We start from the raw sequence: 25,773 nt of genomic DNA, 5'->3' as shown, positions 1-25,773 counted from the left end.
CTGAAATGGAGAAAGGAAGGCCGTTTTACAGATAGCGGCAAGATTAATAAACTGGGTGCAGTCTGTTTTAAGTATCAGTAAATTGACAATGTCAAAACTAAAGGGAATCCATTATTATAAGGAGTCACAGGCTGGCGGCAAGACCTTATTCAGCAACTCGGTCACTAAAATACTAAACTTACTCCTTTTGAAGTCCCAATCTGGCTGGCAGCAGCTGTGTGGTTTTAAAATTTCTGATTTGGTAGCAATGTTTAGAGATGTTTCTTGGCTCTGCTTTTACCTTGCACAAGGCTGACCCAGGTTTGATACCCAGCACCCCATATGGTTTCCCAAGCCCCATCAGGAGAAGCGCAAAGCCAGGAGTAAACCCTGAGCACTGCTGGTTGTGGTACAAAAACAAAAATTTGTTAAGGGCTTAGGAGATTAGGTTCTGGAAGGATAATCCATAGGCAATTTGTGGTTTAGGAATCCTGCTCTGGTGAGCACTGCAGATTTCATGGATAGAAGCAGAAATACAAGATCTCATCTTGTGGGCAATCTCGTTTGGGACTTGGTATTGTCTTTTTTTCTTGTTGCCATACTGGGCAACTCTCAGGGTTACTCCTAGTTCTGGACTCGGGACTTGCTCCTGGCAGTGCTCAGGGGACTCTATGGGATGTTGGGGTTAGGGTCCAGGTGGGCTTTGTGCTGGGCAAGTGCCCTACCTGTTGTACTTTCTTGGCCAGGACTATTTAGTAGAAGGCTGTTGGGCCCAGTCACTGTGCTCAAGGATCACTCCTGGTAGGGCTCAGGGGAGCCATATGTGGTGCTGGGGATCGAACCTAGGCCTGCATGCAAGCCAGGATCCCTATACGTACTATACAACCTGTGTTTTTTTTGGTTTTGGGGCCACACTGGGAGGTGCTTAGGGGTTACTCCTGGTGGTACTCGGACCACATGGGATGCCACGGATTGAGCCTGGGTAAGCTGTGTACAAGACAAATACCCTATCTGCTGCATTATCTCTCTGGCCTGGCCCCGTTTAATTATTTTGTTTTTGGGCCACGCACAGCAATGCTCAGAGTACTTCTGCTCGGCACTCAGGAATCATTCCTGGGCTAACTATGGGATCCAGGGATCGAACTTAGGTCAGCCACATGCAAGGTAAGCTATTCATTGTACTACTGCTCTGGCCACTGTAATCATTTTTTAAAATTAAATAACAAGACAAAACAAGAGTTCAATCCCCTGCACCACATATGGTCTCCCCAGCTCCACCAGGAGTGATAAATTGAACAGAACCATATGTAACCCAAGTACCACTAGGTGCGGCCCAAAACAAGAAGCCATTCCCCCGCCCCCCATCCCCCCAAAAAAAACAAAACAAAATAACTCAGGACAAATATGTTTCTAACATAGCAGAATAAGGTGTTTTCGTGGACAGGGTGAATAGCTTCACAGTTCCTCCCATTACTGAGTTCCGAATAGCTATTACCCTTCACTTTCCTCAGCTAAGGGGAAGGAATGTGCATTCTTTTTCATGAGCATACCTATTCCTGTCTAGGTTCCCACTGTCAACTATTTAATCTCAAATCACACTCATCCTACAGAGAGGTGGGAGTCTATCCCTGAGGTGGTCCTATGCCCACCTAAATCTTCAAGAACAAACGTGCTCTTGTCAGTTTTATTATGCTGTCTTGTTTTATTTGCCTTCTCCATGCATAAGTATGTGCACTTGGGGATGGAGTGCCAGTACAGCAGGTAGGGCGCAGGCCTTGCCTGTGGCTGACCCCAGCATCCCATATGGTCCCCCGAGCACCACAGGAGTAACCCAGGAGCATTAGGAATTGACCAGTGGGGGCTGGAGTGATAGCACAGCCGGTAGGGCGTTTGCTTTGCACGCGGCTGACCTGGGTTCTATCCCCAGCATCCCATATGGTACCCCCGAGCACCGCAGGAGTAACTCAGGGGCATTAGGAATTGATGAGTGGGGGCTGGACCGAGCACAGCGGGTAGGGCGTTTGCTTTGCACGTGGCTGACCCGGGTTCGATCCCCAGCATCCTATGTGGTCCCCTAAGCACCGCCAGGAGTAACCTCAGCATCGCTCAGATGTGGCCCGAAGCAACGCCCCCCAAAGGATTGTCAAGTGTGATCCCCCCACCCCACTCCCCCGAGAATATGTGCGCCAGCACTGTCCACTATTTCCCTGGAGTGTAGTTTATGCACTTGAACCACATGCCAACTGCTTCCACGTTGCCTGGTGCCTCGGGGCTGCAGCTGGGGCTGCTGCCCCAGATGAGGTGTCCTGGCACAATTCCTCTGCATGGCCAAAACCGCCGGGAAGGAAGGTCGCTCTACAGGCGGAATCTGCTACCAGGCACCGCCAGGACTGCACCACAGCTGACTCAGTTTCTGAAAGCACGCGGTGTAGCCAGCAGAACCATTCTCTCTGGCCTTTCCGGCTGAACAGGTCCTCGCTAAGGCCCTGATGCCAGGGATGTGTCCATCACGCGGAATGACCGCGTCTCTGGGTAGAAACATCCCGCCTTTCCAACGGGCCTCCGCCCTCAAGGAAGTGGCCTTTCCTTTCCTGGGCGTTTGCTTATTTATAGACGACGGGACTTGGTACAGCTCTAATGCGGCGGAGAAACTCAAAACAGCAAAGTCCCGTGTAAATCACTGAGGGACGCGACGGGGCTTTGGGAAACCCGCCAACTCCCGGGAAATGCAGACGGGGAGCGGCTGCTCGCTGCAGCTTCGGCTCCTGGCGCTGCCGCGCGGCGTTCAAAGCGGCGCGTCTTGGTCAGCCGGCTGTCACGAGAAGCAGAGACTTCCAAAGGGGCATTTCGCTGTCGCCAAAGAGCCAGGAAGGGGCTCCGGGGAACGAGCAGCCACGCGAGCGCGACACGACCGTCGGCCAGCAGCGAGTTTACGTTTCCAGGGACGAGCGAGAGTTCGCAGGAGTTATCGCGAGAGCACACCCAGCCCGCCGTCAGGTCGGGCCCACTGCGCAAGCGCGAGTCTCCCACCAGGCTCCGCCTCCCGGCCCGCCCCTTCCTCGCACGCGTGCGCGTCGGCGCGACGTCCGCCCAGAAAGCTCACTTCCGGCGGCGGGCCCGCACTTCCGGTCCTTCCCTTTTGTTCTTCCGGCAGCGAACGCGCGCTGCGCCCTGCGCTCAGCGGGCGTCTCCGGGGGCCGCGGGCCGGTGGGCGCGTCCTCCTGGCATCATGGTGAGTGCGGCGGGGAAGGCGGCGGGCGCGTGGGCATCTCCGCGGGTCCCGGGCGCGGGCCCCCTGCACGCCTGGGGACGCCTCCCCGCCTCGCCGGCGCTTCCTTCCCGCGAAGCGTTTCCGGACCGAGCTAGGCCTGGGCATGGACGTCGCGCGGGCTTCCCGCGCCCGGGAGCGCGCGTGTCCGGTCTCCGCCTGCCCCTAGTCGTGCCCCCCTCCGGGGCGCGCCCCTCTACCTCTCTCCGTTCTCTCGGACCCGGGCCCTCGCCCCCTCGACTCCCCACGCCCAGCGGCTGCGCGCCTGCAGGGAGGGAGGACGCTTGTCCACGCGGGTCACTGTGACGGCTTGGGGAATCGAAGCCCCAGTGGCGTAACACGCCGGGCGTCGGAGACTGGAGTTTTCCTCCCCGTCCCTGGTAGCCAGTGCCCGAAGCTGTACTGGCCAGTGTAGATAGAGTCGCCAAGGAAGGCGGTTCTGCCCCAGTGACTGCCCCGCGCCGTGCGCTTGGCCTGGTGGTGGCGACTCCAACCCAGCTGTCATGCTTGCACACCACCCACTTGCCATTGAGCCCTTCCTGCTCTCCTGGGGTTTTCCTTTTTGACACTCTTGACAGTCCCCTTCCTCCACTACCCCCTAAACGGGGACAGCATCCCTAGACACTTAGATTTTTGGGTACAGGAGTTGAGGGTATTTACGTGACTGTCACCATCACACGTGGGTATTTGTGGGCTGTCACTCAGGTGCATGGTCTTTTTTTTTTTTTTTTTTGCTTTTTGGGTCACACTCGGTGATGCACAGGAGTTACTCCTGGCTCTGGCACTCAGGAACTACCCCCGGCTGTGCTCAGGGTACCATATGGGATGCTGGGAATCGAACCCGGGTCAGCCGCGTACAAGGCAAACGCCCTACCTGCTGTGCTATTGCTCCAGCCCCAGGTGCATGGTCTTAATCACATCAACTGGATAGTTTTTTTGGGGGTTTTTTTTGGGTTTGTTTTTTTTTTGGGCCACATCTGGCTATGCCCAAGGATCACTGCTCTTGAGGGATCCAACCCAGATGAGCCATGTGCAAGGCAGGTGCCTTACTCTACCATCTCTGCCCGATTTCATGGATTTTTTTTCTCCCTTTTTTGGGTCACACTCATACTCAGCGATGCTCAGGGGTCACTCCTGACTTTACTCTCAGGAATTACTCCTGGCAGTGCTTGGAGGACCATACGGGATGCCGGGAATCGAACCCGGGTCGGCTGCATGCAAGGCAAATGCCCTATCTGCGGTCCTGTCGCTCCGGTCCCCCCATTTATGTTTTTGTTTCTTTTAATTTTTTTTTTCCTTTTTGGGTCACACCCAGTGATGCACAGGGGTTACTCCTGACTCTGCACTCAGGAGTTACTCCTGGCGGTGCTCAGGAAACCATACGGGATGCAGGTCGGCTGCATACAAGGCAAACGCCCTGCCTGCTGTGCTATCACTCCAGCCCTTTTTTTTTCTTTTGAGGGCCACACTTGGCGATGTTCAGGATTTACTCCTGGCTCTGCTCTCAGGAATCAGTCCTGGCAGTGCTCAGGGATCAAATCCAGGTGCGCCACATGCAAGGCAAACACCTTGTGCCTGCTGTACTATCTCTTCATCCACCCCCATTCGTGTGTGTGTGTGTGTGTGTGTGTGTGTGGTGGGTTACTCTTGAGTTTTCTCAGAAGAAACATCTATGCCTGGATTCTAAGCATCTCACATGATGGTTTTAGCTGGGACTAGGCTGGCTTTGTGAAACACGGAGTTGAATATTTAGAACTTGTAGGTTGAGTGAAATACGTTGGACATGCAGGTGGGTCTCTCGGATGCTTCCCACTGAGCAGCCTTGCCACCATCGTCAGTCCGTACCTTGTTCCTTTCCCCACCAAGCCTGAGCCAAGTTCGTTTCTGCCTCCATTCAGAGAGGAGAAGGGAGGTTTAAGTGGCGCTTGTGCCTCCATTTGCTGCCCCCTGTCAACTGCACACCTGGCGTCTTCACTTCTTCAGCTCCTGCCTCATCACTACACTCTCTGAGTTAAGAGCTTTGTCTTTTTTCTATTTTTCCTTTTCTTCCTTTCTTTTTTTGGTTACGCAGTTGTTCATGGTTGGGTTTCAGTAACCTTCACGATGTACATTTCCTACCACCAAGTCTCCAGTTTCCCTCCCCTCCAACTCCCACCCCTCAGCTTTGATCCGTGTAAGACTGGGGAACCTGAGGCCTTTCACATAGGAAATTATTCTCTTACATGAGAGTCATGCTTAAATAAAACTCACTTTGTAGAAGCCAGTGTTGAGATTTTTACTCTCCATTTTTCACTGGCAAGAACCAGACCAATACGGCGTTGGGTGGGAAGTGGCATAAGTTTAAACCCTGACAAAGGGTCACTGCCTAGTTGGAAGGGGGGGGCTCGGTCACAGAAGTTGTCTCTGGGATGTGTCACCAGTAAATTCTGAGGGATATTTAAACTAGCCAGTTCCAAAAGACAGTGAAGGAGTAAAGATTTTAAGTAGATGAACAGCATAAAGTCAGGATTTGGAGTTTTTTGAGGGAGGGTACACACGGCTGTGCTCACGGCTTTATCTCCTGACTCTGAGCTCAGGAGTCACCCTTGGCTGCCTTGGGGGAGCCATGTGGTACTGGTATTGAACCCTGCTTGGCTGTGTGCAAGATAAGTGCCTTATCTTCATTACTGTCCCTCGGACCCCATGGGGTTTGGGTTTTTTTTATTTGTTGCTGCTGATGTCCAATAGTTTTTAGTTAGCATCATGTGTTGTGAATGTGTCCTTTTCAATTTTTTCACTAAAACTGAAAAATTGTTTTTAAAAAAGGCTTTCACTGTTCTTTTTCTTTTCTCTCATTTTAGGCCCGAAACGCAGAAAAGGCCATGTAAGTATCAACTTGATTTTAGATGTCATATAATGTAATTATCACTCTGGAGTTCTTTTTTTCATATGTAAGCTTTCAAGCTATAACCCAGGACTGGAGAGAGCTCAAAGGTTTATATGCTTTATATGCAGGAAGGCCGGGTTCAGTCCCATGGGCCCCTAAGCTCCACTGGGGGCAGCTCTCAAATGCAGAGCCAAGGGTCATCCCTGAGCACTGCCTGGTGCCCCCTCCCCCCAAAAAAAACAAACAAACAAGCTGTATTTCTTTATTTGTCCATATGTTTTCCCATGCATATTTTTTTGCCATCTCCCAGAAATCCATCACACTGAATAATGCTCTTTCATCCGGAAAGGGTATAGGGGCTGTTGAGAGTCCCAGCTGCCCGCCCCCCCCCTTCCCCCAGGATATTAGACCTAAGCATTTGGATAAGATTTGGATAAGAACTGTTCATTGGCAGTTTGATAAGTACATATTTTTACAGTCCTTGCGTGCTATTTGATCTTGATTATTGTTAGGGTTTTTGTTAGATTTGGGGTCACACCCAGCTGTTCTTGGGGCTGATTCCTGACTAGATGGGGCTACTATATGCAGTGTTAGGGATCAAACTGGATTTGGCTACATGCATACAAGCCAAGTGCCCTGCCTGTCTCTCTGGCTGTAAGTGCTAATTATTTAGGAACACAAATGGCCTCTTTTTCTTTTGGATTTTGGAGTACACCTAGGGATGCTCAGGGGCTATTCCTGTATCTGTGCTCATTGCTCAGAGGATACTTGTGGTGCCAGAGATCAAACCAGCGTCAGTAACATGCAGGGGAAGTGCCTAACCTTCTGTACTCTCTCTTGCCGATAAATGACCTTCTAAGCGCTTCACCTGATGATAAAAACCCTGAGTGACACTAAATTTGAGCAGATTTACCCATCCAGGCACTTGGGAGCTGAGATGTCGCTAAGCAGTATCTGACCTGTCTCGTTCTCTCCATCTATCCCTGCTAGGACGGCCTTGGCAAGATTTCGCCAAGCTCAACTGGAAGAGGGAAAAGTGAAGGTTGGTATTGATCTTCTTCATGAATTGTACCCTAAATGCCATTTTCTCAACTTCTCTATAATAAGATGGTCCCCTTCCTTTACAGTTCCAGCTCTATCTAATATTGAATAATAGGAAACTGTATATGGGGAGCAGCTCAACCTAGACCCTGCCAGGTCAGGGGAGAACTCTTTGCCACATTGTTATTGTTTTGATTTGTTTTCCCCACAAGTTATACACTAGGGTGTATGTTTGTTCTGAACACTGCTAACTCTCCTTTTTTTTTTTTTTTCTTTTCGGGTCACACAGGGGTTCCTCCTGGCTCTGCACTCAGGAATCACTCCTGGCGGTGCTCGGGGGATCATATGGGATGCTGGGAATCGAACCTGTATCGGCTCATGCACTCAGGAATCACTCCTGGCGGTGTTCGGGGGACCATATGGGATGCTGGGAATCGAACCTGTATCGGCCATCTTGGCTGCGTGCAAGGCAAACGCCCTACCCGCTGTGCTATCGCTCCAGCCCCTCCTTTTTTAATTAATCACTCCTGGCAATGCTCGGGGGAACATATGGGATGCTGGGAACTGAACCCAGGACGGCTGCGTGCAAGGCAAACTCCCTACCCACTGTGCTATTGCTCCAGCCCCTAGCCCTCCTTTCTTAAAGGTAGTATATCTGGACCTAATTTATGTAGCTGTCTCTAGTTTGGACAATTCATTTTTTACCAATTATTTCCTGCACTAAATGTAGTACAGTCAATGTCACTAGATTTATTACCAGCATTTCTTTTTTTTTTTTTGCTTTTTGGGTCACACCCGGCTATGCTCAGGGGTTACTCCTGGCTCATGCACTCAGGAATCACTCCTGGCAGTGCTCAGGGGACCATATGGGATGCTGGGAATCGAACCTGTATCGGCCATCTTCGCTGCGTGCAAGGCAAATGCCCTACCCGCTGTGTTGATCGCTCCAGCCCCTCCTTTTGTTTTTTAATTAATTTTTTTTTAACTGTGATTTACAAAGTTATTAATAGTTAAGTTTTAGGTGGTTTTTTTGGGGGGGTGCTTTTTGGGTCAAACCCGCTGATGTTAAGGGGTTACTCCTGGCTTTGCACCCCGGAATTACTACTTGCAGTGCTGGGGGAACCATATTGATGTTGGGGATTGAACCTGGGTTGGCTGTGTGCAAGGTGAATGCCCTACCTGTTGTAATCACTCTGGCCCCCGAGACATAGAATATTTCAACACCAATCCCACCACCAGTGTCAGCTTCCCTCCACCAGTGTTCCCCTATTCCCTGCCCACCCAACCCTCACTCCATTCCTGCTGTCAGCTTGACAGGCATCTTACAGAGTTTTTGTGGCTGAAGCTTAGATCTCGTGTTTTCAGTTTTGTTGAGTCTGTGTTTTGGATATAGGGCAGTACCCTCCCCCATGTCACTGATATAACTGAGCCCTGAGGCCTGTTCACCCATTACTTCCCTTTCTTTTCTTCCCCCTCTTGATTTTTTTCTTCCCTATCCTTCTCTCTAAACACTGGGGTCAAAAATAATAATAATAATAATAATAATAATTAAAAAAAAACACTGGGGTCAAGAGTATCACCAGCAATTCTTCTTTTCCTTTTCTTTTTCCTTTTTGGGTCATACCCAGCGATGCTCAGGAGCTATTCCTGGCGGTGCTTGGGGGACCATATGGGTTGCTGGGGATCGAACCTGGGTCGGCTGCATAACAAGGCAAACACGCTACCCACTGTACTATCGCTCTGGCCCCCACCAGCATTTCTAAGACCAGACCTAGGTAGGTAAAGTACCAGATCTGGGGACGTGCGCATGACCTTAGTACAGTGAAGATTTAGCCTGTCCTGCCTATTCCAGAATCAGACCAGTGAGAGGGAGGCATGCATAATAAGGCCTATTGAAGCTCATCGAGGACAAAAAGTTCCCCTGTATGGGGGCCATCAGTTGTTGGAACTGAGTCTTTTTAGCCTGACAGTTGAGAACATTGTGCCATGCATCTCACTGACATCGTGTCACGTGATTTCTGCTTCCTAGGAACGAAGGCCCTTCCTAGCCTCAGAGTGCACGGAGCTGCCCAAGGCTGAGAAATGGAGACGACAGGTATGTTTATGTGAATTTCATCTTTGTATTTACTTTTATTTATTTTTATTAGTGAAGCACCATGAGGTATAGTTATAGACTTACAAATTTTTGTGCTTGGGTTTCGGTTATACAATGATCAAGTACCCATCCCTCCACCAGCGCCCATCCTCCACCACCACAGGTCCCAACATCCCTCCCACCCCCCATCCCACCCTGCCTTTGTGGCTGGGCATTCCCTTTTGTTCTCTCTCATTTTCGGGTGTTGTGGTTTGCAAGAGAGGCATTGAGTGGCAATCATGTTTGGTCTATAGTCTACTTTCAGCATGCTTCTCCCATCCTGGGAGGATCCTCCCAACACCCTTTATTTGGTGCTCCCTTCTCTATCTGAGCAACCCTAGCATGTGTGACTGACCTCCAAGCCATGGAGCAAAATTCCTGGTACTAATCTCGGCCATTCTTGAGTGTTAGTCTCCTATTTTGTTACTTTATGTTCCCCAGATGAATGCAGTCTTTCTGTGTCTATTCCGTTCTTTCTGACTCATCTCGCTTAACATGCTACTTTCCATGTAGTACCACTTGTATGTAAATTTCATGACCATCTTTTCTAACAGCTAACAGCTACATAGTACTCCATTGTGTAGATGTACCAAAGTTTCTTTAATCAGTCATCTGTTCTTGGGCACTCAGGTTTTTTCCAGATTCTGGCTATCGTAAAGAGTGCTGCAATGAACAAACAAGTGCAGATGTCACTTCGACTATACTTTTTTGCCTCTCTGGGATATATTCCCAGGAGTGGTATTGCTGGGTCAAATGGGAGCTCAATTTCTAATTTTTTGAGAATCGTCCATACTGTTTTCCAAAAGGGTTGGACCAGTCGGCATTCCCACCAGCAGTGAAGGAGGGTCCCTTTCTCGCCACATTCGCGCCAGCACCGGTTACTTTTGTTCTTTTGAATGTGGGCCAGTCTCTGTGGTGTGAGATGATATCTCGTTGTTTTGATCTGCATCTCCCTGATGATTAATGATGTGGAGCATTTTCTCATGAGCCTTTTAGCCATTCGGATTTCTTCTTTGCGAAAGTTTCTGTTCATTTCCTTGCCCCATTTTTTGATGGAGTTGGGTGTTTTCTTCTTGTGGAGTTGAACTAGTACCTTGTATAACCTTGTTATCAACCCCTTGTATTTACTTATTTTTTGATTTTGGAGCCACATCCAATAGTCCTGGGAACTACACACAGCTTGGTGTTTTGGGGTTGCTCCTGACTGTGCTTGTGGGGCCCTTGTGCAGATGGAACCTGCGCCTCCAGCAGGCAAAACCTGATCTCCAGCCCGTTCAGCTCTCTCTCTGGAAGAAACCTTTTTCTTTTCTTTTTTGGTTCTGGGGCCGTGCCCGGTGATGCTCAGAGGTTACTCCTGGCTCTGCACTTAAGAATCACTCCTGGTGGGCGCGGGAGACCATATGGGTTGCTGGGGATTAAACCCCGGGTCAGCTATGTGCAAGGCGAGCACCCTGCCCGCTATATTGTTAGTCCAGCCTGGATCAAGTCACCTTGTTGATGCTTGGGGGCTGTTCCCGAGCACATATTTGGCCCAGTGAGTTTCTCTTCAGGCTCCTCTCCCCTGTTTTTTTTTTTTTTTTTAATTTTTTTGGGCGGGGTGGGGCTGTGCTCAGGGCTTACACCTGACTCTGTCCTCAGGGAATCATTGTGTTGTTGGGGATTGAGCCCTTATTGGACACATGATTGACCCAAGTATTTTCTCTCTCCCTCTCTTCCTCTCTCCTCCTCCCTCTCTCCCCCTCCCCACCCCTCCCGCTCCCCCTCTCCCTCCCCGTCTCCCTCTTTCGCTCCCTCTCTCGCAGTCTTTCCCTCTCTTCCTCTCTCCCTCCCCCTTCCTCCTCCCAGTTTGGTGCTGGGGCTCAGCCCTGGTCATGCTGAAAGTGTGTGCTGGAAAGGCGGGGCCTGTGCTCCAGACCCCTAACTGTCTGTTCTGGCTCTGTGCACCATTATATGTGGTGCAGTACCTGGGATCATATCTGTGCAAGGGAAACACACTCCACCGATTGTATTATCCTTTTTTCTTTGGAAGTAAATAGGTTTTATTTGGAGGGTTTTGAAGGGAAAGCGGAAGAGAGGAAGTGGAAAGTAACAGACTCGAGAGAACACGGGCTTCCCCAAGGGTGGAGAGAGCCCTACACACATCCCAGCACTCGACACGAAAGCATGGAAGTACACATATCAGGAGGGGAGTTGAATGTGACACATGTGCTCAGGCACCACATGTGCTTGGCCACCTAGGCGCAAGCAGCACATGGGCTCTGGCTGTACTATGATGGTGCCTCTACTGTTCCTCTTACCCGGCCAGTATCTTAATGCCTTTGAAACCATCTTTTTTTCCCCCCGATTTTTGGCCCACAGCCGGCAGTGTGCAGGGCTTACTCTCGGCTCTGTGCTCAGGGATCCTGAGTGGGACTCATGAAACAGTGTGGGGTGCCAGGGTTTGAACCCGGGTTAGTCTGCAAGGTGAGTGCTCGAGCTGCTGTACTCTCTCCCTCTAGCCTTCTGAGTATTTTTTTCTCCTCTGAGAGCAATAGCACAGCGGTAGGGCGTTCGCCTTACAAGCGGCCAACATGGCCGACCCGAGTTCGATTCCTCTGCGCCTCTCGGAGAGCCCGGCAAGCTACCGAGAGTATTCGATATGCCAGACACAGTAACAACAAAGTCTCCACTGGAGACATTACTGGGCCCGCTTGAGCAAATCGATGATCAACGGGAGGGCCTTTACCTTTCACCTTTACCTGAGTATTGTTTTTAGAAATTCCATTTTATTTTATTTTTTTTTTAAATTTTATTTTGCCCTCAGACTTTGTATAAACACTGTGGTTCACGAAGCTATTCATGATATTTTGTTACGGACATTCAGTATTCCAACACTGGTCCCATCACGTTGCACTTTTCTAACACCATTATTTCCAATCTTTCAATCACCCCGTAAGCCTGCCCCATAGCAGGCCCACAATAATTTATATTGCTTGTTATGAATAATTTGCTAATAGAAGGATCAAAAATGTTTCCTTAGGAGAAAGTTAGTGAAGATTGTTGTATTGGAGCCAAGAAGCTCTTGTATAAGAGATAACGAAGATCTTGTTATAGGTTATCTAAGTATTTTGAGTTGCTAGTTTTGAGTTATATTTTTCCTGTGCTTTCAGAATACTCAGAAGTCATGGAAATTTATTACCTTTTTTCCCCCCTGACAGATCATTGGAGAGATCTCTAAGAAAGTGGCCCAGATTCAAAATGGTAAGCAAACCTGTATTTCTTTTACTATTTTCGCTATTGTTATAGTTTTTATTCTTGCTGTTTCTGCCAGTGGCGCGGAGAGCTACACGGAGCTCAGCTTGGTCCTTGTGGGTCTCTCCCGCTGGGGTGGGGGTGGCGTGGTGCTGGGGATTGAACCCAGGTCAGTTGTGTGCAAGACAAGCACCCTAACTGCTATACTATCCCTCCGGCCTGAAGCCCTATTGTGTCTTTATTGCATATCTACAATTGGATGTGAGAACTCACTGCATCTTTGTTGGCATTGAATGTGAAATCCCTCCATATCTAAGAGGTTGCTGTGTTAATAGTTACATACATGAAACTGCTGGGGCTAGAACGATAGTACAGTAGGGAGGGCACTTGCCTTGCATGCAGCCAATCCGTGTTCAATTCCCGGCATCCCCTATGGTCCCCCAGCTCGCCGGGGGTGATTCGGATGCACACAGCCAAGAGCAAGCCCTGAGCACTGCCGGGGGTAGTCCAAAAACCAAAATAGAGAGAAACTGCAGGCTTGCTTCTATTTGAAGTTCTTCAGATTTTAGTGAGGATGACGTGTTTTGAGTGGGGAGTGCTTTGGGCATAACTGGCAGTAGTGGGGGCTTCTGATGACTAGCGTCAGGGGTCAGTCCTAGCAGTGATGAGGGTGGAATCCAGTTGTCCCACAGGCTAAGCATGCACTCAGCCCATGAAGCTGTTTTGCCCACCTTGATGGTGGTTTTGGGTCCCTTGCCACCACAACCACTTTTTTGTGATGATGCTTCGGGCTTACTGCTGGCTCTGTGCACAGGGTCACGCCTGGCTCTGCTTAGAGAACCATATGGAGAGCCCGGATTGAAGCAGCCTGCCTGCTGTACTATGACTACAGCCCCAACATTGAGTTACTATTTTGCAGAAATCATATCCCGTTTTTGTTTTCTAGCTGGTTTGGGCGAATTCCGGATTCGTGACCTAAACGATGAAATCAACAAACTGCTAAGAGAGAAAGGCCACTGGGAGGTCCGGATCAAGGAGCTGGGGGGCCCTGATTACGGAGTAAGTATGCAGCGACTCGGGGGCGCTGAGGTGAGCTCATGAGCTTTGGGGAAAACGGGTCAGTCCCATACAAGTCTGCGTTCACTGCAGCCTTTGCGAAATGGAAAAAGCCTGGAGATGCGCGTTTAGCATGCAGAGAGAAAAACCGAAAATGTGGTGGGTAGGGTTAAAGCCGAGCGGCCCAGAGCACTGGCTGCAGAGCAGACGGGGTGCCGTGTAGATGACCTGAGGTTTGAGGAGGCCGCTTGGTCTCGGAACGTCTTGTATGCAGAACCTCAACCCCTCACAACCTTCTCTGAGCTCTGAGAACTAGAGCAATTGTTGTTGATGTTTTGACTTATGGTCTGTCCTGGGGTGCTCAGGGGACCGTTCCCAGCTGGGCGGTGCAGATGGTTTCACACTTGGGCCGGCCATGCTGTTCTGTCCAGGCAAGCAGCGCTCGGGTCCCCCTGTTTCTTGGGGGACTGTGTGGTGCCCTGTATCAAGGGGAGGATTTTTTTTTTTAAACAGGCAACTGTCTTGTTTTATTTTGATTTGGCAGCCACACCCGACAAATGCTGAAGGATTACACTTCATTCTACACTTAGAACATATTACTGACGATAGTTAGGGGGACCATATGGGATGCTGGGGATCGAACCCAGGTCAGCCGTGTGCAAGGCAAGCTTCCTCCTCACTGCAGTGTCGCCTCGGCCCTCTCCTCCTTTGTGTTTTTTTTTTGTTTTGTTTCATTTTTTGTTTTTTGCTCTTTGGGTCACACCTGGCAATGCACAGGGGTTACTCCTGACTCTGCGCTCAGGAATTGCCTCTGGCGGTGCTCAGGGGACCTTATGGGATGCTGGGAATCGAACCCGGGTCGGCCACGTGCAAGGCAAACGCCCTACCCACTGTGCTATCACTCCAGCCCCCCCTCCTTTCTTAGACCCCTCTTGAGTCTGCAGTCACTGTGCTCTGGATGCTCCGTTTCCACATTTCTGGGGTAACAGTGGGTTTGTTTCCCATCATACTGCTTTCATGTAATACAGATGTTTACTTGCCCCAGAATGTGACCTAGAGGCATTACAAAATGAAAATATAAAATATTCTGAGGTTTTGGGTCCAGAGTGATCTTACTGTGGCTAGGGCACTTGTCTATCACGCAGCCAACCTGGATTCAATCCCCGACGCCCCATGTGCCCCCTCCCTCTCCCCGCCCCATCCTGCAGGAGTGATTCCTGAGTGCAGAGCCAGGAGTAACCCCGAGCACCGACTGAGGTGGGAGTCTTGGGCCCTCCCCAGTGGAACCTGGTTGAAAGCTCTGGGGCACACACTTTGTATTTGGGGAGCCAGAGTGTCAAGCCCTGGAACTGCAGTGTTTCCCAGACACAGCTGGGACAGGGCCCCTGACCACTGCCAGGTGTGGCCACAAAAAGACAAAAGAAAACTTAAGTCACTGAGTTTCGAGTTTCAGGTTCTTTGGGGTGCTGGGGATTGAACATGCGAAACCTGGTTTTTACCCAGAGCAACAACTTCCACCCCTCGAGTTTCAGTTTTGCAAGGTGAAAAGAACGGTGGAGAGGATGGAGCAGATGTGCCTCACGTGTTTCAGGCTCTGGGCTAATCCCTGGAAATACATGTTCACGATAACAGATGAAAACACACATGTGTGGGTTGTATGGCATTATATGTTGAATTATCTGGTCTTCAGCCTACACCAGGGACTGCTCAGCTTGGTGCTGAAGGGTTGTGCTCAGCAGTGCTCGAGAAACACGTGATGCCAGGGTCAGTTCTGGCCTCCCTCAGCGGCACCTGTGGTGCAGGGCCAGTCCTGGGCCTCCCCATGTGGAGCCTGTGCTCAGCCCTTTGCTCCAGCTCCCGCCCCGACCCTTAGCTTCGGTGGACTAATTTTGTCTGATTAGCTATTCACTAGTTTTTTCTTAGTGATACTCTTACAGTATTTTCCTGTCTAGTGTGGGATCTTGACCAGGGTCACATAATACATTAGTTGTTGACAGAATTTTTGTCTTAGCTACCTGTGACATATTTGATATGCCAAACACAGTAACAAGTCTCACAATGGAGACGTTACTGGGCCCACTCGAGCAAATCGATGAACAATGGGAGGACAGTGCTACAGTGCTATTTTTTGGCAGGGGTCTTGAGTCGAGTTTACTCCTGGCTCTGTGCTCGGGGTCACATCTGCATACTTGGGCGACCCTGTGGAGTGCTGGGGATTTGGGCCTGGGTCTGCTGTGTGCAAGGTAGTCTGTACTTGCTGGACTTTCTCTCTGGCCTGATGTCATTCTGAGTTTTAAATATTTGGAGGGGAGTATGCCAGGTCTCAGACCCAGGTCTCGTGTATGTGAAGCACCAGCTTTACTCTCTACTGACAGTCTCTCTCTCTCCCTCCCTCTCCCCCCACCCCCACTTCTCTCTGCTTACTCCTGGTTCTGTGCTCAGGGCTCACTCCTGCCAGGGCTCAGGTGACCCTGTGGGGTGCTGGGAATTGAACCCAGGTCTGCTGTGTGCAAGACATGCATGCTGCCCGCTCTTCTATCTCTCTGGCCACTGAGATCTTCATTTTCATGACTAGAATTTCATCCTTCGTGTGTATTTCATTTGTCTTCGACTTCTTGTCATTTAGGTTGCCTGTAATTTTTTAAAAGGCATATTTTATTTATTTGTCATTATTTGTAAGCTTTTGTTTTCTTTCTGGGTTTGGGATTATACTCGGTGTTTGGGGTCTACTCCTTTTGGTGGGGGTCAGGGACCAAATGGAGCATTTAATCCAACATATGGGTTGTTGGAATCTGACCCTGCTCAAGCCAGCGCCCTACCCGCTGTACTACCTTTTTGGCCCCAGTCGTTTCATTGTTAAAGAATATATCGTGGGGTGGGGGAAAAAAGATTAAATCACATCTCTGACTATACTTATGAGTTAGTTAAATCATCCTCTTGTTAGGGCTGGAGTGATAGCAGAGCGGTAGGGTGTTTGCCTTGCGCGCAGCCAGCCCAGCTGAGCCAGGTTCGATTTCTCCGCCCCTCTCAGAGAGCCCGGCAAGCTACTGAGAGTATCGTGCCCACATGGCAAAGCCTGGCAAGCTACCTGTGACGTATTCAATATGCCAAACACAGTAACGACAAGTCTCAAAATGGAGACGTTACTGGGCCTGCTCGAGCAAATCGATGAACAATGGGAGGACAGTGACAGATCCTCTTGTTAAGTATTTAAATATTTTTGTTATTGTGTAGTTGGATTGGACCAGGTTGTGTGAATGGATGGTATGTGCTTTATCTTTGAGCCACATCACTGGTCCTCAGTTTTGTTTTTTGTTTATTTTTGGGCTACACCAATGCTCGGGCTCAGTGCTCAGGTCACTTCTGGTCGTCCTCGGGATCCTGCTGTCCAGGACCCAAGCCAGGCCTGGTGCAGAGCGTACGCGTTAGCCTCCTGAACTCCCTTCGGCTCCCCCTATGTTCATTTTTCTAAGTGATCGACAAAACAGTACATAAAAAATATTTTCCACGTTTAGCATTATTGTCTTTAAATCATTTTGCAGCCACCAGAGCAATAGTACAGTGGGGAGGGCATTTTGCCTTGCACACGACTGACCTGGATTCCATCCCCGGCATCCCATATGGTCCCCTGAACCCTGCCAGGAGTAAGTCCCGAGTGCAGAGCCAGCAGTAACTCCTGAGCATCGCCACCTGGGTGTAGCCGCCTCACCCCCCTACAAAAAAAGAAAAAGACATTTGCAATCTGGAAAGAGTTTAAGGCTCAGATTTATTTGGTCTTTTTCCTTCCCAATAAGAAAGTTGGCCCTAAAATGCTGGATCATGAAGGCAGAGAAGTCCCAGGAAATCGAGGCTACAAGTACTTTGGTGCAGCAAAAGATCTGCCTGGCGTTAGAGAGCTATTTGAAAAAGAACGTAAGTGACTACGGTCTGTGAAGTCTGTGAAGGCATCAGTTATGTCTGTACAGTAAGCATTCTACTGTAGATGTGCTCCATACTAGGCATTCCTTCTGTGTCCTTCCTTCTTGCCTCCTCCCATCCCTCTGTCCCTTCCTCCCTCCATTCCTGCGCTCAGGGCTTACTCCTGGCTCTGCACTCACGAATCACTCATGGCAGGACCATATTTGGTGTCAGGGATGGAGCCTAGGTCCGCCTTGTGCAAGACAAGTGCCCTGCCTGCTCAACTGCTGTTCCAGCTCCCTTCCTACCCTCCCTGCTTATTTTTAGGTATTTTTTATTTTTATTATTATTATTTTTAATTTTTATTTATTTATTTTTGCTTTTTGGGTCACACTCAGCAATGCTCAGGGGTTATTCCTGGTTCTGCACTCAGGAATTATTCCTGGAGGTACTTCGGGGACCATATGGGATGCTGGGGATCGAACCCAGGTTGGCCATGTGCAAGGCAAATGCCCTACCCACTGTGCTATTGCTCCAGCCCCATTATTGTTTTTTAAAGCAAAAATCTGTAAATACTTTATTATTTTTTAATAATTTTTTATTTTATTGAATCACTGTGAGATACAAAGCTGTTCATGATTGGGTTTCAGTCATACGATGTTCCAACACCCACCCCTCCACCAGTGTAATTTCCTAGCACTAATATCCCCAGTTTCCCTCCCATCCACCTCCCTGCTTAGTTTTAAGTTTGTTATGCCAGACAGACTAGGCTTGTGTTGTTAACAATGGTTAAAATAATTAAGAGTTAAAACATATTTGGGGGCCGGAGCAGTAGTACAGCAGGTAAGGCATTTGCCTTGCATGTGACCAGCCCAGGTTCGATGCCTGGCATCCCATGTGGTCCCTCGAGTACCACTAGAGGTAATTCCTGAGCACAGAACCAGGAGTAACCCCTGAGCATCATCAGGTATGACCCCAAAAGGAAAAAAAACTAAAACCATATTGGGGCTAGAGTGATAAGTACGGTTGGCAAGGCGCTTGCCTTGTACCCAGCCAACTTGGATTTAATCCTTGGCATCCCATAGGGTCCCCCTACACTACTAGGAGTAATTCCTGAGTGCAGAGCCAGGAGTAACCCCTGAGCACTATGGGGGTATGGACCAAAAAAAAAAGAAAAAGTTTAAAATATACCTTGATGAGACAGTACAGCGGGGGAAAGGCATTTGCCTCGCATGCTGCTGACCAGGTTCAATCCCTGGCATCTCCTGAGTGCAGAGCTAGGAGTAACCCTGAGCATCACTGGGTGAGGCTCCTAAACAAAATAAATACATATACATATATATCTTGTGAAAGCAGTATGGTTTTATTACATGGAAGTTGTAAAATATGGGACAGAAACCCACCCACGTTGTCCTAGCCTTGAGATGATGCCTGTTGACACGTGAGCATGTTAGGCCCTGTTTCCTTCCAATTTCCTTCCTTTGTATTTTTAATCAGTTGGGGGGAGGGGTGTTGGAACACACCTGGCCGTGCTCACTCCCTGTGGTGTTGGGGGGGTCAGTGTATTCCAGAGAGCCAGGGTTGACTCTCTCCATAATCACCCTCCACTGTTTTGTAGGTTTAAAAAATTCCTTCTGGGCGGGAGCAGTATCACACATAGTATGTAGGGCACTTGCCTTGCACGCGTCAGACCTGGATTCGCTCCCTGTCACCCCATATGTCTTCGGCATACCCCCAGCGGTGATCTCTTGAGTCCAGAGTGAGATCAGCCCTGAGCACCGCCAGTTGTGACCCAGAAGAAAGAAAAACTCAAATTAGGTGCTGTGATGTGCAGTACACATGATGGGTGTCATGTGTCGAGTATTCTAGCACCTCCACCAGGGTCCGCTTTCTTCCACTGTAGTGTTAGCGTCCTGTCCCCACCCACAACCCCCAACCTTCCAGTTTCTAAGTGGCTGTGGGGTAGGAACTTGGAAGGTGGGTTTTGTTATAAATGCTACATATGTTGGTTTTTGTTTGCATCTATACTTTTTCCAAATTTATTTTTAATTTCAGTCATAGAGGGTTGTGTCTTTTTTTTTTTTTTTTGCTTTTGCTTTTGCTTTTTGGGTCACACCCAGGAATGCTTGGGATTCGCTCCTGGCTTTGCACTCAGGAATTACTCCTGGCAGTGCTTGGGGGACTATATGGGATGCCGGGGATCAAACCCAGGTTGGCGGTGTGCAAGGCAAACGCCCTTCCCACTGTACTTTTGCTCTGGCCCCCCGTTTTAAGATCCAGTTCCAGTCTGGATTTTTTTGTTGTTTGTTTTATTATTGTTTAGTTGGTTTGGGGGTTTTTGACTGTTTTTGGTTCTGGACCCACACCCAGTTGTGCTCAAGGCTTGCTTCTGGCTTTGCAACTCGGGGATCACTTCTGGCAGGCTCTGAGAATTGTCTGGGGTGCCAGGGATCAAACCTCGATTTGCTCAGCGGGCCCAGTAACGTCTCCTTCGTGAGACTTCTTATTACTGTGTTTGGCATATCGAATATGTCACGGGTAGCTTGCCAAGCTCTGCCGTGCGTGCGAGATATTCTCGGTAGCTTGCCGGGCTCTCCGAGAGGGGCAGAGGAATCGAACTTGGGTCGGTCGCGTGGGGATCAACCTAGGTCAATTGAATGCAAAGCAAGCATTCTTGAGCACTGTTAATGATAGGGTTAATAACAGTACTGCAAGACACCTTAGTGCCTATACAATGTTTTTGGCCCTGGAATTTTTTCCTTCATAAATTATAAGCTTTTATTCTTTCCTTTTATTTATAAATGTGGAGGTGATGGGTTTGGGTCAAGACCACATGTGGTGCCGGGAATTGAATCAGGGTCAGTTGCGTCTAAGACCAGTGCCTTAGCTCCTCTGCTGTCTCACTGGCTCTTTTTTATGGGACCCGGGATGTAATTTAATAGTAGAATATTGGCCGTGAATTTGGCGACCTGGGTTCAATCCCCAGTACCACCAAAAAATACCTTGGAGCTGGAGACAAATTACAGGGATTAAGGCGATTGCCCTGCCCACAGCTGACCCTGTTTTGGTAGCCAGCATCACCTAGGGTCCCCCAAACACCATCAAGAGTGATTCCTGAGCTCAGAGCATTGAGTCAGCCCTCAATACCTGGATGTGGGACCCCCCCCCCCCAAACAGATAGGCAAGCAAACAATACCTTCATCAGCAGCTTGCAGGGCAAGTGCTTTAACCCCTGAGCAAGCTCTCTGGTGCCTGATTGGAATGCTCAGACATCTGCAAACCAAAATAAACTGAAGCCAAGTAAGCAAAGGTGTGCCTCTAATCTGAGCTGGGAGAGAGCCATGCCCTCCTGACCTTGAAACTAGTATTGGGGTGAGAGGAAGCCCTGCTTAGTCAATGCTCCTTCTTTTAGCTCTTCCTCCCCCGAGAAAGACCCGTGCCGAGCTCATGAAGGCGATCGACTTTGAATACTACGGGTACCTCGATGAAGACGATGGCGTTATTGTGCCTCTGGAGCAAGAATACGAGAAAAAATGTAAGTGGGAGCATTTTGTTGGATTGCGTTGACACCGGCTTTCTGTTCTCTCTGAGAAGCATGGCCGTTTTGTTTGGGGGATGCGCCCTGCTGTGCTCCGGGCTTCCACCCTGCTCTGCACAGGAATCACTCCTGGCAGCGCTGTTGGGGAGGGACCATAATGGTGTTGGGATTGGACCTTGTCGGCCGCATGCAAGGCAAGGCCCTAACTGTTGTATTGTCTCTGGCCCCTGAAAGTGTAGTTTTGGGGGGAGGGTTGGGAACACACCTGGAGATGCTCAGGGGTTACTCCTGGCCGTGCATTCAGGAATCACTCTCAGCATCTCTTGGGGTTTGGGGTGCTGGGGATAGAATCAGGGTTGTCCGCATGCAAGGCAAGCACCCTTCCCGCTGTCCTGTCATTTCAGACCCCTGAAAGTATGTTTTTTTGAGTGCCTTATACCAGACGGCGGTCTGTGTTACTGGCAGTTTCCAGGGGAAGTGGCCTGCTAATGACCTAGCCCTGTCCCCATCCCTCCAGCCATGAGGCGGTCAGGACCATGCCGGGTGAGAAGCAGCAGACTGGGGAGCCGTAGGGATAGTGCATGGATAGTGGGAGGCCTGGGCCGCTCGTTGTCTAGATTTCTTTACAGACACCCTTTTTATTTCGTTTGGGGACCTGCCTAGCTCAGGGCTAACTCCTGGCAGGTTCGGGAATTGTATGGGATGTTGCGGATCAAACCCGGGTCAGCTGTGTGTAAAGCAAGTGCTCTACTCGCTCTGCGGTGCTGTCCTCCGGCTCTTAGACCTTTCTCGGAGTTGGAAAATGCTCCACTTTCCACAGGCTTCCATGCAGCACAGCCGGCATGTCAGCCTGGAGCTGACGGATGTCTCTCTGTGCCTCTGCCCATCCGGTGCCACACTCAGCTCTTCTCGACGGGCTTTGGGAGCACTTGTTCGTCGAGTCTCTGAGCACTCTGCCACTCACGGTGCCACTGTGTCTCCGTCTGCATGGGCCATGATGGAAGCTACGTGACTTGTTGAGCTGGAGGCTAAGTGCTGTTCAGAGCGGCGTCCCTCCCACGAGAGATCTGCACTCCAGGGCAAAAGCAGGGGTGCCCTGACGTTTCAGGGAGGACAGTCACCCTTGCCCTGCACTGAGTCTGAAGTGCATTTGAAGGGGCTGAGTACAGAGGGTAGGCACTTGCCTTCCATGCAGCTGACCCTGGTTTAATTCCCAGCACCTCATGTGGCCCCCTGAGCCTGCCAGGAGTGAGCCCTGAGTGCAGAGCCAGGAGTCAGCCCTCAGCACTGCTGGTTGTGGCCCAAAGGTCAAAACTCACACCAGGCAAACCAAATGGACATCAAGAAAATGCTTCTGGCCCAGAGTGATAGAACAGTGGAGAGGGCATTTGCCTTGTGCACAGCCAACCTGGGTCCAATCCCCAGCGTCTTATGTGGTTCCCTGAGCACCGCCAGGTGTGGCCCAAAAACCAAAAGAGTAGAAGCCAGAAGCTTATTCTGCGAGCAGCCTGAACAGTGCCTGTCTCTGCTTCGTCTTCAGTCAGAGCCAGCTTAGCAGAGAAGTGGAGAGCGGAGCGAGAGGCCCGGCTGGCGCGAGGAGAAAAGGAAGAGGAGGAGGAGGAGGAGGAAGAGATCAACATCTATGCTGTGACCGAGGAGGAGGTACTGGCCTGGGAGAACCCAGGAGGAGTCGGGAGGGGCCGGGCATGCAGACACGGGTCAGGCCTGCGGCCAGGCCGGGACCTTCTCGCAGAAGCAGGGCGTGGGGAGCAGCTCGAGGAGCACAGGGAGGCCCAGGATGGAGTGACTCAGGCCTTCCTGGCTGCTCAGAACTGGCTCCCCTGGGTACCCTGCAGGGGGGGTTTGTCTGTGGGGTCATACCTGGGGTGCTGGTCCCTGCTCCACTCCTAGCTCAGTGCTCCTGGCAGTGCTTGGGCGATGATGGGGTGCAGGCCTCCCCCATGCAGAGCATGTACCCCAGCCCACACACTGCAGAGATAAACACATTCGAGGCCATACTTATTGGGTGGGTCGGGGGGCATCCCCGATGATGCTCTGGGTTTGCTTCTGGCCCCACACTCAGGAATTACTCTTGGTGAGGCTCAGGTGATCATATGGAGTGCTGGGGATTCAACCTGGGTCATCCACTTGCCAGGCAAGCGCCTTTCAGCTCTGCTATCCCTCTGCCCCCATACATACTGTTTTGTTTTGTTTTGTTTTGTTTTGTTTTGTTTTGTTTTGTTTTTTTGAGACATACCCAGTCTTGCTCAGAACTTACTCCTGGGTCTGTGCTCAGAGGACCACATTGAAATCAGGGTTAGCTGCATGAAGGGAAATGCCGTGATCTTTCTTTCTTGGTTTACTTTGGGGCTACACCTGGTGGTTCTGGGGTCCCCCTGGCTCGTTGGTCAGGGGCTGCTGCTCCTGGTCCTGCTCAGGAGCCCATGTGGTGCTGGGGATTGAACCCAGGGCTCTCGTGTGCTAACCCTGTGTTGTTCTGCCCCTCGGCCTTTCCTGTAGTCCGACGGCTCCTGACCTCGGGGGAAACGAGCCCAGAGTAGAGACGAAGAGAGTCGGGGCAGGTGCCTCCCGTCTCGCTGGGTGGGCAGGGCCCGGGCAGAGAGGGAGAGAAGCGCCTTCCCTGGACAGACGATGGGGCGGGTTTGTGTCCTCAGAGCCAAGTGACTCAGTGTCTCCAGCGCTGCCTGTTCAGGTCTGGCCCGCACACTGGGACAGGGAACACTGGGCAAGGTGGAAGCACCGTGAGAGGCTTGCCTCGAAGTACGGGCCATCCTCTGCTCCGTTTCCGGAGTGCTGGCCCTGAACCCGATCCAGAGCAGCCCGGCTCTAGCTCAGAGTCGGGTCAGGAGCCCGGGCAATGGCACTCAGCTCCTAGCCGCAGGCCGGGGCCCACTGCAGGGCCCCGAACCCCTGGGAAGGTGGGAATGGGGCCACTGACTCAGGGAAGGCGTGTTACAGGCCATGCCGGGGACTCTGGTGTGAGAGGAGCTGGGGGGGCGGACACCCCGAGGTGGGCCCCGGCTATGCTGATGGGGGTTGCCCTCCCACGTACGAGCAGTGGAAGGCTGGCGGCTTCCTTTGTGCTTTTTGATTTGGGGTCTTCCCCCATTTCTGGCTTCAGGATTCAACAGGGGGCCTCACTGGTCAGACAATGCTCTGCCCCGACCACACCCACTGCCCCGTGCCCTGGCGGTTGAAATTGGTCCCGATTTCCAGGAAGCTGCCAGGGCTCCTGCATATCCTCTGTCCGATTTCTTCCACCTCTTTTCTCAGTGACCGTGACCTCAAGGCCAGGCAGGGGACAGGGTGTAATGAACGCAGAGCTCTGGACTGTTTTCCCGCCCTGGCGGACCCCACGTGTGTGCTTTGGGCGGCATGGAGTGCCCCAATCGCCTCAAAGTGGCTGGGCCCGCACAGTGCTCCCTCGATGCTTGTCGAGGAGTTCCTTTCAGTGGTTTGGTTACGATTTGGGGCTGCACCCGGGGAGTTGCTTCTGACAGTGCTGGGGTTGCAGCCGGCCTCCCTGTGCAAAGCCTGCTCTCGGCCCTTTGAGTCCTCTCTGCTCCCCAAGAATTCCATACAGGGCAAAGTGTCTTTGGGGTCCGAGCTGTGGCATGGCAGGGAGGGCGCTTGCCAGGCACATGGCTGGGTTCAAACCCCGATACCCCATATGGCCCCCCGAGCCCATCGGGACGAATCCCTGCACATTACCGCGTGTGGCTTCACCTCCACCCTCAGCGACAGGACGATTGTTTCTAAGGCTCTTTCTTGTTCTCTAGCCACACCTGGTGGTGCTTAGGGCTTCTTCTGGGCTCTGTCCTTCAGAGTCAATCCCAGTGGGAGATGGGGGACTGTGTGGGTGACAGGTATAGAACCCAGGTTGGCCTCAAGCCAGGCAAGTGCCCCGTCCGCGGTACTGTCACTCGGGCGCTACGTCTCGGGGTGCAGGGCTGGGTGCCCTCCGACCACCCCCTCTTGCTTCTAGTCTCAGTGCCGGCTGCCCTCCATTCCACTCGCCCTGCCATGCCCCTGCCCGGATCTGTCCCCCATTCGCCGTCCCCCTCGGGGCCACGGCAGTGCGTGGGCGGCAGCTCTGACTCAGGCCTGGCTCTTCTCTCTGCAGTCGGACGAGGAGAGCAGCCAGGAGAAAGGAGGGGAGGGCGGCCCGCAGAAGTTCATTGCTCACGTGCCGGTGCCGTCTCAGCAGGAGGTAGGCGGCCTTGTCTGTCTGTCTGTCTGTCTGTCTGTCTGTCTGACGGCCTGCTCTGCCGCGGAGCTCGGTGGGAGGCTGCCCTGGTACCGTGTCTCCGTCCCGCAGCCTTTCCTCCTAGGGATCCCCCTTCTGGGGACCTGGCGGGGCCTGGGCGCCGAGCTCAGGGCAAGCCTGACGCTCTGCTCTTGCTCCGGCAGATCGAGGAGGCGCTGGTGCGCAGGAAGAAGATGGAGCTCCTGCGGAAGTACGCCAGCGAGACCCTGCAGGCCCAGAGTGAGGAGGCCAAGAAGCTCCTGGGGTACTAGGGCCAGGCCAGGCCCGCAGGTCAACTGGGCTCTGCTGCGTGGGGCTGCACATGGGGCTGGTGCCCGCTGGAGCCCGGCGCCGGGCGCCTTTCCTCCCTCCGCACCCCCAGGCCTGTGTGGCAGTCTCGCCATCTCCTCCCCACACAAGCATTGGCGGCTCTTTGACACTGTGGCTTGGGCCGAGGGCAGCTGGCTGGGGGCCAGTGAGGGTCCAGCCTGGTGCC

At 51.4% G+C, this 25,773-nt stretch overlaps 1 protein-coding gene and 1 non-coding gene across 2 annotated transcripts; one reads left to right on the top strand and one right to left on the bottom strand.

Annotated features, from left to right (window-relative positions):
- Positions 1 to 3,101: 3,101 nt before the first annotated feature.
- On the top strand, positions 3,102 to 25,701 carry ISY1 (ISY1 splicing factor homolog). Its single transcript, XM_056129841.1, has 11 exons — positions 3,102 to 3,211; positions 6,088 to 6,110; positions 7,104 to 7,155; positions 9,184 to 9,249; positions 12,486 to 12,528; positions 13,466 to 13,578; positions 17,370 to 17,487; positions 20,885 to 21,007; positions 22,551 to 22,672; positions 25,155 to 25,241; positions 25,442 to 25,701. Exons 1-11 carry the CDS (start codon positions 3,209 to 3,211, stop codon positions 25,547 to 25,549), a joined length of 858 nt encoding a protein of 285 aa, XP_055985816.1. The 5' UTR covers positions 3,102 to 3,208; the 3' UTR covers positions 25,550 to 25,701.
- Positions 8,897 to 9,037, bottom strand: LOC130037958 (small nucleolar RNA SNORA72). Its single transcript, XR_008794538.1, has one exon. It is a non-coding gene; the product is annotated as a small nucleolar RNA SNORA72 (small nucleolar RNA).
- Positions 25,702 to 25,773: the final 72 nt, after the last annotated feature.

This window comes from Sorex fumeus, unplaced genomic scaffold (assembly GCF_029834395.1).
Source record: "Sorex fumeus unplaced genomic scaffold, SorFum_2.1 ptg000072l, whole genome shotgun sequence".
In the NCBI taxonomy this organism is placed as follows: Eukaryota; Metazoa; Chordata; class Mammalia; order Eulipotyphla; family Soricidae; genus Sorex; species Sorex fumeus.
Note: the sequence above shows the minus strand (reverse complement) of the source record. Positions and strands in the feature narration are given on the sequence as shown.